At 44.7% G+C, this 15,486-nt stretch overlaps 1 protein-coding gene across 1 annotated transcript in view; it reads right to left on the bottom strand.

Annotated features, from left to right (window-relative positions):
* Positions 1-15,486, bottom strand: part of LOC147028148 (myelin transcription factor 1-like) — a 247,140-nt gene that overhangs the window by 196,216 nt on the left and 35,438 nt on the right. Inside the window, exons 2-3 of the mRNA XM_085878292.1 lie at positions 12,391-12,442; positions 511-544 (exon numbers count right to left, since the gene is read on the bottom strand). Of these exons, the coding sequence (XP_085734418.1) occupies positions 511-544; positions 12,391-12,442 (86 nt within the window). The remainder of the gene's footprint in view (positions 1-510; positions 545-12,390; positions 12,443-15,486) is intronic.

The raw sequence follows: 15,486 nt of genomic DNA, 5'->3' as shown, positions 1-15,486 counted from the left end.
CAACTATCTCTTCAACCACACCTCAACCAACTATCCCGACAACCACACCTCAACCAACAATCCCTACAACCATACCTCAACCAACTATCTCTTCAACCACACCTCAACCAACTATCCCGACAACCACACCTCAACCAACAATCCCGACAACCATACCTCAACCAACTATCTCTTCAACCACACCTCAACCAACTATCCCGACAACCACACCTCAACCAACTATCTTTTCAACCACACCCCAACCATCTATCCCCACACCCACACCTCAACCAACAATCCCTACAACCATACCTCAGCAAACAATCTCAACTCACAGCGTTTCCTCTCAGTCAACAAACTCTTATCCACCTCTGTGCCCATACATAATACCTTCATCTACCACCCTTCCTCCTCCCAACCAGGCAAACAACACTAATCTTGAAGAAATACTTGCGAAGAACATGGCGATAGATCGTGAAAAGTGCACAAACACAATATATGATTGGCAGGAAAAAGCATTTATGCCCTCACATGAAAAGGTCTTCAATTTTCATTTCCATGGCAGCTGTGGGAACAAAAAATGGAGAAAGACCCTTTGAGTTGTACAACATCATCATTATTATCATGAAACAGATCGAGTGAAATATTAACCATACATAACGAGCCATTTTCGATTCCATCATGGTCAGACTACACACATACACACATACAGAGAATTTCCTTATTTAAATATAGCAAGAAACACCCACTTCCTCCCGCTCTTCCCACTATCGTGACCCACGAACAGAGGGAACTGCACCCTTGCAGGAGAGGAAGGGGTGGGGAGGGAGGATTTATCTTTGTGCCCATGACCTGACTCTGGTACCTGCAGCACATATGCAAAATTTATTGGATATTGGCCCAGCCTTTTTTTCTGTGATTTCCTGCTGTGAAGTCAGGTCAGGTTCGATCTGTGACCTGCTACAGGTACCATGTAAACCTGTACTAACCTGTTCCATGGTCGGGTTGTCGGCGACTAAACCGTCTCCCCCACCAGGTTTTCTGGTGAGGAGGGTGTTTGGATATGGACACCCAGCAGGATTAAAAACAAAACCTGTCAAAGGGCGGAGGAGCTCCTTGTGAGCCAACGGCCATCTATATCTAGTGCCCAACTGTGTCTGCGGACGTCCTCCTGCAGTTGGGTTACTCCTTATTAGGAGGTTGGTGGCAGGATTTGCACTCCGGCCACCGTAAAACGCTTCATTCCGCAAAACGCTTCATTCCGCAAAACGCAAAAACGCAAAAAAAATCTGAAAACCCACTCCGTGGGAGTACCTCCTGTGCAGCTTCCCTTCGCAGGGCAGCTCACCGGATGACAGGATTGGGGCAAAGCCTTCGGGACCCCCAATCTTTGATAGGAGGGAAACCACGGGGTAACATCCCTGGGTCAGATTGCGGGAGAGTGTGTCGGAGTGGTGCTGAGGTGTCGTCCACCAGACGGCGGTCTCCTTGGGTTAACCTGAGGCGGTCCCTTCGGGTGGGTGCCTGGAATGTCCTATCCCTAAGAGAGGATGATCACCTGTCTCTGTTATCATCTGAGCTCAAGCGTTTGGACATCGGGATTGCAGCTCTCTCTGAGGTTCGGAGACCGGATTGCGGCGAGATAATGGTGGGTGGTTACACCTACTATTGGTCTGGTCACTCTGATGGTTACCATACCCAAGGAGTTGCTGTAGCTGTGTCCAATAAGCTGACCCCAATGATAATTGAGGTAACACCGGTCAACGAGCGTATTATGAGATTAAGGATTCGCCAGTCCTTAGGTGTCATTTCCCTGGTCTCTATTTATGCTCCGACTGAGGCGAGTGATCTCACCGTGAAGGACACATTCTACGCCACACTCGAGTCTGTGGTTCATCAGTGCCCCAGACAAGATACACTTCTAGTCTTGGGGGATTTCAATGCATCGACTGGAACTGATAGGGATGGTTATGAGGTGTGTGTTGGTCCCCATGGGTCAGGAACTATGAACCAGAATAGCACTAAGTTCCTTGACTTTGCAAGAAGTCATGGACTTAGGGTGGCTGGTTCATGGTTTCAGCGCCCACAAGCTCATCGCTGGACTTGGTATTCCAACGCTGGCGGTGTGGCAAAGGAGATTGACCATGTCCTCATTGACGGTCGTTGGAGGATGATCCAGAACTGCAGGGTCTACCGGAGTGCTCAGTTCCTCAATACTGACCACAGGCTTGTTGTAGCAACTCTAAAGCTGCAGCTTAAATCCTGGAGAATGGTACCATCCCAGCCTAGGCTGGATGTTGCCAAGCTCAGGGATGAGAGAGTAGCTGAGGAGTTTGCGAACAGGCTGAGTGGACACTTGGGGGGTCTGGTTGCTTTGGGGGGTCCTGAAGAGTTGTGGAGCACCTTCAAGACCACCGTCCTTGATGTTGCCGGTGGATGCCTTGGAGTTCACCGCAGGGCAAAGAAGAATTTTGTCTCTCAAGGGACACTGGATACCATTGACCAGAGTCACAGGGCCAGGCTGAATGGCAGAGCTGAGCTGTTCAGGGAGCTGAGGCGTAAAACTGTACGTGCACTGAGGGTGGACAAGGAGGCCTATGTGCGAGGAATCTGTGAGGGGGTAGAGCATCACCTGTGGACAGGTGATTCTCGTCCCGCTCACAGGGGAATTCGCGCATTCCGTTCATCCAAGCCCATCCCTCGGAGCACTGCAGTTCGAGCAGAGAGTGGTAGGCTCTTGACAGAGGAGTCTGAAGTGAAGGCCCGCTGGGCCGGTTACTTTGGGCGGTTGTACCAGGCTGATCCCCCAGCTGTAGAGTTGGACGTCAAGGGTGTTACAATCCCTGTTGCTGACCCTCGAATCAACTGTGGTCCACCATCGCTTGTGGAAACATGGGCTGCGGTGAACCAGTTGAAACGGGGCAAAGCTCCAGGGATCTGTGGCATCCATGCTGAACTTCTCAATGCTGGTGGAAATGCTGCACTCGTGTCGTTGCATGCAGTTTTGTGCTCTGCCTGGAACACAGGCATCATCCCAACTGACTGGAAGAGGGGCCTTGTTGTCCCTCTCTGGAAAGGGAAGGGTGATCGCCAAGACTGCAACAACTACCGAGGGGTGACGCTGCTCTCAGTGCCGGGCAAGGTCTTTGCTCGGATAATTCTTGATAGGGTTCGCCACCATCTGCTTGAGCACAAGCGTCCAGAGCAGTCAGGCTTTACACCAAAGAGGTCAACGATTGACCGTATCCTTGCACTTCGTGTCCTCACCGAACGCAGACGAGAGTTTCGGCAGGGGCTGCTTGCAGCCTATGTTGATCTCTGTAAAGCGTTCGATTCAGTGAATCGGGATGTCCTCTGGAGGATTCTTGGTCTTCGTGGGGTGCCACCGAAACTGATCGATCTGATGTCTGAACTCTACTCTGGTACTGAGAGTGCTGTGAAGTGTGGTGGTACAATCTCTGACTTATTTCCAGTTGTTACTGGAGTTCGTCAGGGATGTGTACTTGCCCCCACACTTTTCAGCACTTGTATGGACTGGATTTTTGGGAGGATGTCGGAGAGATCAAGTTGCGGTGCATCGTTTGGCAATGTCAAGATCTCGGACCTTGATTTTGCAGATGATGCAGTCATCTTTGCGGAGACTTTAGACATCCTCTTGGGGGCCCTCGAGGTGCTGAATGAGGAGTCGGAGCCGTTGGGATTACGGATTTCTTGGGTCAAAACTAAGATCCAGGCTTTCGGTGACATCTTGGATGCTGCTGTCCTGTCTGTGTCTGTTTGTGGTGAGGATGTTGAGGTCGTGGATAGATTCACTTACCTTGGCAGTGATATTCATGTCTCCGCAGGTTGTGAGCCGGAGGTCAATAGACGTCTGGGTCGGGCCTGGGGAGTCATGGATTCACTGGATCATGGGGTGTGGCGCTGCCGGTACCTGTGCGGGAGGACGAAAGTCCGAGTCTTCAGGTCCTTGGTACTTCCAGTCTTGCTCTATGGGTGCGAGACTTGGACTTTGACCAAGGATCTGAGATGGAGACTTAATTCCTTTGGTACCAGGTCTCTTCGGAGAATCCTTGGCTATCGCTGGTCGGATTTTGTGTCCAACGAGCGGTTGCTGAGAGAGACTCGGATGAGATTTGTTACCTGCATAGTCCGTGAGCGTCAGCTGCGGCTGTATGGACATGTGGCTCGTTTTCCTGACGCTGATCCTGCTCACCAGATTCTCTCAGCGAGGGAGTCTCATGAGTGGAGGAGGCCAGTGGGCCGACCACGTGCCTCATGGTTGCAGCAGGTTGACCATCATCTCAAGGAGATGGGGATGGGCGTGGCATCTGCCTGGGGGATGGCCAGACGGAGGCCCCTGGAGTACCGGCAGAAAGTGGACGCAGCGACGCGCTGTTCTGGCGCATGCTCCCATACCTGACCTGACCTGCTGTACATACATACATATATACGGAGAATTGCCATATTATATATTGTACGAGCAAAATACCCGTTGCTTTGCTGATGGATTTATTCAAAAGATAACATGTTATATAATTCTTCACAGACATTCTGCTCTATTCACCCTCTCATTTGCCCGAAGTCAATTTCCTTCATCAACCATCGTTGCTGCTTGTACTGCATATGGAATGAGTAAAAATCACTTCTGCTTTGTTGCGAAGCTCAGTGTTGGATGCTTTGGTTTGAACCTCTGCCAAAAATGAGTGAAATGAAACATTTTGAAAATTGTGAATTATTCTCACTCAGATTTCAACATCACCACAATGCATATTATGAAGTTGTTTAAACTTCTTTATATAAGAAGATGATTTGTAATACCGGATACCACCAGGTGGTGCTTGTGACGTATTAATTGTATGATTTCACCAGAGTGTTATAAACCAGTATTAACATTTAATTGTGCCATGGGTGAAAGTGTTTTGCACTTTAGTAAAATAATTGTTTTTAGGAAAAGGAATTCAGTGCTTTGGTAAAGGAAAAGTTGTTTGGGCTGTATAATGTCAAAGTTGGTTTGTTGAATGTCATGATGAACCTTGCAAAGGCTGAATTGTCATAAAAAACATCATTAGAGAAGAGAAACTGATGGCACCTTTGGAATCCACAACAATAATGAGATAAGAAATCCACCAAAGGCAGCCATGGCCCCAAGAATCCACAATAAAATGAAGACAAAAGGCTTACTGACAGTAGAGGAAGATATAAAATATTGACAGTTTGCATCAGGAGACAGAAGAGAGTCGAATGTTGGAGAAGGAACAGCTTCTGTGCATGGAATTTCAGGTGGCGAAATTCATTTTTTGAAACTGATTCAAACAGTAAAGTTGGAATTTGGGGTCTCCTGTATGCGAACCTGGCAGTGTTCAGTGGACCCCATTCCTTGAGTATAAAGAACAAATTTCACCCTGATGCATGGTGGTGGGTAGAGATTTAGCTTCATTTCTTATGTCTTACCCGACGAGGTATCATAGTTGCTGAACTCCCTCTACTCGTCAAATCTACTTTTCGGTCTACTTGTCGAATCTGATGCCCTGCTGTTGTCTCGAAGACTACTTCAAAGCAGGCATCTCCTCGCTTGCTGCATCGAGACAGCAGCCTGCCTCTTAATTCACTCTCTCCTCACCTGCTTCCAGTACGCATTGTCTGTCACTGTGTTGAGCTCCCAAATTCAACCTCTTTGAGGCAGCATGACCTTTGGACTTGGGTTCTTCTCAATGCTCAGGTGTTCCAAGGCTTTCACCCTCGAATAACTTTTGTGATGCAACTGGCCTGTCGGATTTATCCTGTCTGCACCCACTGAACAAGATCCTTTTGACGTGTTCACAGCTGACCCTTCAACAATTTATAACCTGCTGGGATTTATTTTACAAACTCGTCACCTGAGGAAAGTTGCCACCTCAAAAGTCATGAGTTAAATCATAGCTGCATTGATATCTGTGATATTGTACTTTATTAATCCTAAGATTCTTAGAAAAGTCATTAAGAGTTGCTTTTAATTCGTATTATTGTTTTAAAGTTACACAGTAGCGATTAATAAATATTACTTGCAAAATATATTTCGGTCTCATGTTGAATGCTGGTTTCACCCATCAAACAACAAACAGGGCATATTAGTGTCCTTGTTTATTTTCCACCATAACGTCCTCTGGGTAACTGGTGTACTCATTTCGGTACCTCGAGGTGGACATGTAATAGCACCATAAAATACATGTTTACATAGAGAGAATTGGGGTCTTACCCCCCACACTTGACCCCCTCCCCAGATATGCTACTCAGACAGAAACCAGACGTGGGGTGCCCTTAGGCAACATGCCAAATTTGGCTCAGTAGTTTTTCAGTTTTTGAAACATATATAACCAAACAAACAAACAAACACAAATTGAACTTAATATATACTGTATACGAGATGATTCACATCAACCACTAGGTTAAAAACACCAATTTATCAACAATAAGGTACATTTTCTGAAATGAACGTGCTTTATGTGAAGAATTTAAATGCTAGTATTACCTTTGCTCATGTAACTAATCATGAACAGACAAACAATAATAATAATAATAGTGTAGTATGGTGGTGTCAGACAACCCAATTGGGAAAGGTGGGGCAACATATATATTGTTACAGTCATCAGATTCGTCCCAGTTGCCCAGACATAATCCAATGAACCACATCAAAGCAGTCATGTCGGCCAACTGATTTTGCTGCCCTGAGCTGAATTACGGGCCTGCTTGCCATGATACCTTGCAACAATGGAACAACCGAGCCAATCAGGCGGCACACTGCTCAGGCCATACAACCATTCACCCAAACTGGCAACCCGAGTGATGGTTCCTCAAACACGGGCATGGTCTTCTAATGGGCGCTAATCACACAAACCCAATTTGGCCTTGAACGAATGTGTATTACTAAACCTAGCGATCAGAGATACTCAAATCATCCAGAGACCAAGTGATTTAATTATCATGTATTGGAGAACAGTTCAAGTCAAGAATTTTATAATTGTGTATTGCAAAAGGAAGCAATACAAGCAATTAATCCCCTACCAAATATCCCCCCTCTCCATGAGCCAATGAACACGTGGAGATTCATTAAATGATCTCAGTCATAGGCCGCCAACACACCTCAGTAGATATATAAGAGAGAAAATGGACAGGACAGAAATAGCACAAACTACGTCTGGCAGGACCCAACTTGATCCAAGTGGTAGCACGGCCTGTCAGTGAACTGTTTGTGGTCTCAGACTGAACCAGCACGAGGGGGGAAGTGGGCGTGGCCTGCAGTGGGGGGGGGTGGCTGGAGACTGTGAAGACAAAAGCTTGGTTCGGGGAGAAACCCCGTTGCAGCTCAAGTGCATGTTTAACAGCAAATTCTGTACGCCGCTCTTCCTGCCATTGGCATCACGCCCTTTTGTAGTAGGAATGGCCCGCACCTTCATCTATGATGCACTTATCCCATCCCCGCTCAGCAACCATTGACCTGTACTCAGTCTGGGGTTGAGGCAAACCCGTTTCACTTTCACCCTACTCTTGTGGCATGTTTTACCGTCATGGCGGCTTTCCCTTTTGAACTTGGCGCCTGATGGCCTGCCAACATACTCAGCTAACCTATAGAATAAAAATAACATAAAAGACAGATTACAAAGGGAAAAAACATAAAAACAGGGATTCAGGGGAAAAAAAGTTTTGGCATGCACATATTGGGAGGGAATATTGCAGCTTTCTATACAGACAACAACCCACATTCTATATTACAATTAAATTACCTCATGCTCACGCTAATACATGCAGTATAGGAAATAACTATTGCTATACTATGCAAAGTTACCCCCAATAAGGCATTTCGACAACAATGTGTATATTCCCCCTCCTTGGTCCTTTCGTTCATTTTTATTGCCCACTACAATCAGCCACAGAGTCCTCTGTTGTGGACATGTAAGATACGAAAGATATAATGATGCCAGCCTTGACCTATTACATCTTCATCCTTCAAATAAGCAGTCAGCAGCCTCTTATCCCTCATTGCAGACCATGATAGAATCATGAGCTGGTTCAACACTTGGAATATGTCTGAATTCTGACAAATGTCACACTCTCAAACTGTCCCTCTGAAAAGACCATCTGGTGAACCCTCCCATCTACTTCCTTAACAATCTTCTTGAAGTAATTCAGTCAGTCAAACGTTTGGGCTTTGCTTCACTATCATGAGCAAACCACGTATCCAAGTTGGCCTCAAAAGCCAGCTGCTGACTGGGAATCCTCCATTGAGCAAAGTCTTTTGTTGGCACACCGGAACTCCTGTCCACTAACAAGGCCTTCATCCAAAGCTTGATGGAATACTGCTCTTCCCTCCAATGGTCTCCCCTCTGGGCTGGTGCCCCTCCTTCACAGATTGCTCAGCTTGATGCTAAGGCCTTCAAAATCAATGGTATCTCCCACGATGAATCTGAGTCTGTGCCTATCACTTTCACATTGCAGACAGATGGATGGTCTCTCTGTCTTCTACCACCTCCTTTCTGGTCTTGCAAACTCTTCAGGTTTCCTCAGAGCAGAAGTGGTCTCCCAGGAACTCCCTTCTGGTGAAACTCCTGAAATCCTAAAGAACTTCTGTGACTATGGGACTGACTCAATCTGCAAATGTTTCCACTTGGATTTCTGTGAATGGCAAATGCTCCCTTGTGGATTTGGTTTTGATGAACTTTCCCACCAATATCTCATGCTCTATCTCTGCCTCAATTGGTTTATCTGATCATGTGCTTGTGAAGGTCAACATCTCTCTTTCCATTCTCAGAGAACAACCTCACTGCTGGTGAGTCTGGCAGTTCACTCAGGCATCGGACTTCAAGAATGGTCTCATATATCTACCACTCTTGCTATTAACTCAGCCTGGAAATTCTTGCACAGGAACCCTCTATCCAGCATGCACAGACTAATCCCATCTCATCTTCATTTATCATGCCCATAGTACACTGAACCCTGTGGTGAGGAAGTTGCCTTGAAATACCCTGCATTCTCCTCCTGGGAGGCGACTCCGACTGAAGGTAACCTCAGATCATTCCACAAAGTCCACAAAAAGTGTTTCCACTCTCAGGAGAGCCAGAAAACAACATCCTTCCAACCTCAGTATTTAACTTATTATATAAACTTGTCTCCCGGTCCGAACAAAATATGCTATCATTGGATCAAAAGCCAAGGGTAAATCACGGGCGATCAGCAATGGTAAGCCGGGGGAGCCTTAATTTTGGTGATCGCTTTGTGATCACAGATATATAATTTTTATTTTTATTTATCATTCATATGATCATATTGGCATAAACACGAGGCCAAGCATGAGTTAACTTTCCGGCATTTAGTCAACCATGAATATACAACTTTCAAAATGATGTAATTCGCCACAGAATGTGCAGAAAACTACACATGTGCAGAAACCCCAGGAAGCTTTCGTGTTTGGGGCAAAATAAAATATATCGTGTGTCCGGGATATGGATTGTTACCTAAAATGGCTCATAAAGTTTCTAAAAGAAGTCGAAAATACTTGGAAAAGTACCTGAGATGAAGGTCTGTGCCTCGACACAACAAAAGAGTTGGAGAATTTTCTCGACTCACCGAATGGGAAGCTGCTCTTGGGAAGTACAGGATCCTGGTACACTTCCGAATGGGAAGTACAGGCTCCCGACCATGTGGGTCGGTGTAAAGCTGGAGTGGACCGGTGTGTGCAATACAAAACCCTGACGGATAGCGACCTTTGAATGAACTGTGTTTCTGGTTTGTGCGATTCTGAACACCTCTGAGAAGGAAACATATACATATATATATATATATATATATATATATATATATATATATATATATATATTTTTTTTTTTTTGTTGTTGTTGCGAATTCTGGCCCGCCCGGCGTGCGAACTCGAATCGCGACACGTCGCCCACCGGTCGGATAATTCAGTTGTGACCCTCCTGGGACTATTGCCAGAAACTAGTCACAGGTGGGGGTTTAACCCCACCACCACCCAGTCCGCAGTCTACCCGCGCGAAATAAGGTGAATCGCCGAATGTCGATATACCTAAGTACCCGCACGGGTAATCTGCCGAGGGATGGGACCACGCCATAGGGCGACTTCAGACACGAACCGCTTAGGCGGTTCGTTCCGTATTACAGGGATAACCGAGCGGAGTTATCGTCGGCCTTGACGGTTCCGATTAATTACCGGGATGTTGAAACCCACAACGAATCCCTTATGTGATGCAAGATGGAGATTCAATGAAAGGAAAAGACGAAACGAAACGGGAAAACAGTTCACACAATGCACATTTATTTCACAAGCACGTATTCACAGTCAGCAACAATCAAAAGGAAGAACAAAAGCAAGAACGAAAGCAAGAACTACAACCGAATAAAAGGGAATTATTTACACACGGCAACACTTACACAGTTTCTACTTCACGGACTGGCGCCACCAACAGACATTTGCACAAAACCCCAAAAGAAAAGGAAGTCGCGACTTCCCTGGGCGCGTCGTCTCCTCCTCCCACGACCGTCGGCGTGGTCACGCCTGGCCCGACTCCTCTCGCGGTCTGAGAGCTCGTTGCGCACCTCCCGCCCGTGCCTCCGTGGACAGGCCGCCCGCCAAACCGCGAGCGCAGGACGAGAACGAGCCAATACCCAGCCTCCACAGCTGCCAGAGCAGACGAGTCCAGAGGGAAAGGAAGAGCCAGCGAGGAAGAAGGAACGCGAAGCCATGACCAGGACGAGAGAAGAGGGAGTGAGATTCACGAGGAAGCGAAGAAGGAAAAAGAAGCAGCCCCAGAAGACGCAAACCCTCCTCGTCCGTTCCTATTGTTGCACGGGGCCCCGCCCTTCGCTCCGCCCCATTTCTCGGCTCCATCTTTCTTCGAGGCATTTCCAGACAGTTCTCGAAGGGGGCGTGCCCCTACTTCGACCGCCTCACGCCCATGCATCCACCAATCGGGAGCGAGCTGCCCCACCCCTCCCCTTCACACCCAATGAGGTGGGGGGATTCAGGTGGGGAAAAATGGCGGGAAAACCCCACAAGCGTTGTTGGTTTTTTTTTTTCCTCCCGCGGAGATCGTGACCACACGGTGTTCGTTGAATGGCGAGTGGCGAAGATGTGATAGCGTAGTTGTGGAAGGTGGCGTCGTGTAGTGAATGGCGTGATTGTGAGATGTTGGTTGTGGTGATGTTCATTGTTGTCTTTGCAACAAATTAATAATAGCCAAAGAAAAACGACTAACTGAAGGATCGCAGCCCGAATGGATCACATAAATTCCCTCTATATAACGGGTTTTGGCTAACCACACATGGACTTATCGATATATCTCACCTGAGGACCCTTTATCGTGTAATGCGAATTTCCACAACCGAAACAATATATATATATATATATATATATATATATATATATATATATATATATATATATATATATATATATATATATATATATATATATATATATATATATATATATATATATATATATATATATATATACTGTATATTGGGCTTGCAAATGTGTAGGGTAAGTTTTTAAATGATAATTTTTTCCCCATTAATCATTTTGCGAGGTGGGGGCTATGACCTATGGGAGCTATGAGGACTGTTATAAATGTTTGTTTGGTTCTGGGGACCCAAGAAAAATTATACTAGGTTTTTGCATCTATTGCTAAAAGTCGAAGCGTGTGTGTGTGTGTGCTTTATATCCATCGCCGATGGTAGCTTGTACTAACAGGAAATGGTATGAATCCATCAGCTCTCATCCACAGATATTTCTCATATTCCAACATTTTCTTAAGTCAGATTTGGATTCAGGAACGATAGTGAAATCACACTTTCCTTTAAAATGCTGAAAATTATGTTTAAAAGACGATTTGAATCACAGATTTCGCACTAGCAACGGCCTTTTTAAAAGTGCCCCAAGAGCAGAACCGATTCACTATAACCACACAGCACACACACAAAAGCCTCATTTAGCATTCATACATATTTTTGAAAGTCTCGTATTATTGGTTTGTGTTGGTGAGTGGAAGGGCCGGAGACGGGGTAGGCTGCGGATGACTCCCTCAACAAGTGTTATTTGGGTTTTTTTATGGACTACCTGAAAGCGATATGGTAATTTTCTGATTACTTTGGTTTCTAGAAGCCCACACCTTTTGGAATTCGACAACAATCCTCTTAAGTCTGCACTCAATACCAAGTGTTATTTGCATGAGACGTATTAAGAGGTAAATCTGTTTCCTTGCCTATTTTATGTTGGGACGGACTCATTGTGTGAAGATTTACTTTCAGACATGCGACATTTGAAGATTTGTCCAAATGCTGTGCTGTAAATTGTATAAACGTATGTGGCAATTGGTGGGACAAAAGCGAGATAAATGGAGCGAAAAATGTATGAAGCACCTTGGACTTTCGATCTGATGTGAAGCCGCTTTCCATCCCCGTCTGCATCCATCTGCAGCACAAAGACGACAAGCGAAGTGAACATAAACAGGATCAACCGAAATGCAATATTCCTTTTGTCCTTTTGGGACAAGTTTCTTCCAAGCCTCCGTTGTTACGGTAAAAAGAGATGTCTTGCTACTCAAGCGATATTGCAAACAGTTTTTGACTTGTACGGACACCTATCGGACAGGTGCGCTCGTGTATGGAAGTGTCACAAAACCTGTGGACAGATCCCTCGGACGTAAAATGGCGTGAGAAACGCCAGGCGAGCTTTGCAGAGCAATACAATAAAGCTCTGAATGGATTATCGAATTGAACATCAAAAGCTGCATGAGATAACTCCAGTATGATAAACTTTTTTTACTTCAAACAATTTTAGCAATCGATGAAAAAACAAAATCTGGAATATATATATATATATATATATATATATATATATATATATATATATATATATATATATATATATATATATATATATATATATATATGATACTGGTGCCCATTTCACCAACCTTTGGAAGGATGACAGGCTGAGTCAACCCCCCTGATGCTATCTCAGCAGCCAGCAGGGCTCGAACTCAGGACCCAAACCACCACCTTGACCACTAAGCCACACCAGACTCAGGTGTACATACATATAGATATATTTGTGGAAAATGTACTGCTCTTACACATCTCACACAATCATTTTTATCGTCATTTTATACTTCATTTTTCTGTTCCAATCTCCTGATTGAAATTTTCATGCTCCGTTTTGCTCAAAGTCACTGTGTGCAGGTTTACAGCGTACTTGTTATATAGTATAGCGTCGTGAGATGTAACCGATGCTGCAAGGCATTACGATATAGCTCATGCTGCAAAATTGCACTTGGGCTTTTTGCAAAAACAGTTCAACTTCAACCCATTTGGCATCGATCCACCTTTTCTTCCCCACGGTCGATATACCCGATTCAACGTTAAATGCATAAAGTACATCGAACTGTGCTAAAATATAGCACCACAATCGATATGACGGTATAGTAAACAATAACCTCGGTATTTCTAGAAGTAAGTGCTTAATTACACTGAATACATTACATTGAGTGTGAATTAATTATAAATATAATAATGATTATAACTACAAGACGTGTTCAGGTACTGATAAGCACTGTTCCACTGGGCCAGTGTTTATTCATAACTATTGGAGAAAGGAGGCTATAGCTTGAGGATAAAGAAGATGAGAGTTATGATACTTTTTAAAGCAGTGGTCTTTCAGTGGAAAAGTGGTTAATGCTTGGAATGGTCTCCCCGGAAAGGTCGTGGCAGTGGAGGGGGTAGATAGGTTTAAATGGGAATTACACATGGTTGGTACCTGGATGTATTGGAGATAGGGGGGTATTGGGAAATTGGTAGGTTGGTAGCTTGTGTGGATAGGTGATGATACCAATGTTGGTGCAGCACAGACATGATGACCAAATGGCATCCTCCTGCACCAAAGTTCCTAATGTATCTTTGTTTATACTTGTGTACGACTACCACACGATAGCTCAAAAGTATCGCATCTGCCTTTCAGTTGTCCACTCTGGATTTGATACGGGGCCTGAATACAAACTGTCATCATCGTGATGTTTTGTATCAGCAGGATTTTACATCAATGGGTACACTGTCCGTCAGATGCGATATTAACAAAGGGTAACTCATGTGACAGTGCTTGTTAGTGGTGCACATTAAAAATCCCATGGGTTATTTCGCAAAGGGAAGGCCATTGTGTGCCGGCGTCCTGCACAAATTACAAATACCCTAATCTGAAGCATTCCTTCAGCTTCTTGAGTGCATGATTCAATGACCGTCCGGATCATCAGCTGGGCACTGTCCTAAATCAACGTTATGACTCTTCAATCCCAGAACCTCTCCAAATGGCGGGTCCACAAACTTTAAGTGTCCACTAAAGTCATTAAAATAAGTGTGAAAGAGAAAGAATAAAAGAGACAACAACAGTATAGTATAGAAACAAAATGAATACAAGGTACCACATCATGTTCTGGCTTTCAGAAACCTCTACAAGCAATAATATGATACATTGTCACACGTTTGAACCTTTAAACGTTGCACAATCAACCTCAAAAGGAACGTTTTAATTGGTCTAACCACTGACAGACAATATACAGCACTGTCAGAAATTTAGCAGCTGGTCTCATGGTGTCTACAGCTGCTTCCAACGCTTCCAACACAGGGTGGCGATGATTCCTGCTCTGTCATACAATTAGCTATAAAAGCAGACATGTTTGCATCCGGCCATTAAACCATTCATTTTCATTGTGTTGTCATTATCATCCTTATTTCATTATTATTATTGTTATCGCGAGCTTCCGGAGAAGCATCATAATTCGATGTGGACTTTATGTACCAATTGGACGGAAATGTGGATGTTTATCTTTTCTTTTTGTTGTTGTTGTTGGTTGGATACGATTGTCATCCATAGAGAAACGAGGTACAAGTCTGGTATCAATCAAATGGGACCACGTGCCATGCTTGTGACTGTTTGCTGATGTGTGTGTGTGCATCGATCTGTCATTTCAGATCTTAAAGAAGAATTTTGAATCTTGCTCATATCAGACAGTCACAGACACACACAAACAGCCGATGATTTTGCATGCTCTTGGCCAAACGTAAATTTATCTTCTTTTCAAGCTGTCGCGAATGTAAACCCAAAGGGATGAATCGCTAACCTGCAGAATGTAAACTGATGAGTGCGAGTTGATGACAAAATTAGACAATGCTTGACTTTTTTACTTTTACATGATTCACAATACCATTGTTAAATATCCCGAATGTTACAGCTTTTATCTGCAAGATACAGTATGGTGACAGAGCAATGGGTGGACACTGGTGTGGCACTTCAAAGGTGGTGGGTTCAAATAATATTGGGGTCATCTATATATTGCAGACATGTGGTTTTCCAATGCGGCATATGTACAACTCCCAAAGCGTACACTGCAATTACAATTTATTTGTGAGGTTTTTCAACCTTCTCTTATATAACCTGTGTCGGAGTGTTGACCCTTCCAGGAT

This window comes from Eptatretus burgeri, chromosome 4 (assembly GCF_056783735.1).
Source record: "Eptatretus burgeri isolate ZD-2024b chromosome 4, Ebu_testis_v1, whole genome shotgun sequence".
NCBI lineage: Eukaryota > Metazoa > Chordata > Myxini > Myxiniformes > Myxinidae > Eptatretus > Eptatretus burgeri.
The sequence above is the reverse complement of the archived record's forward strand: the minus strand, read 5'-3'. Positions and strand labels throughout refer to the sequence as shown.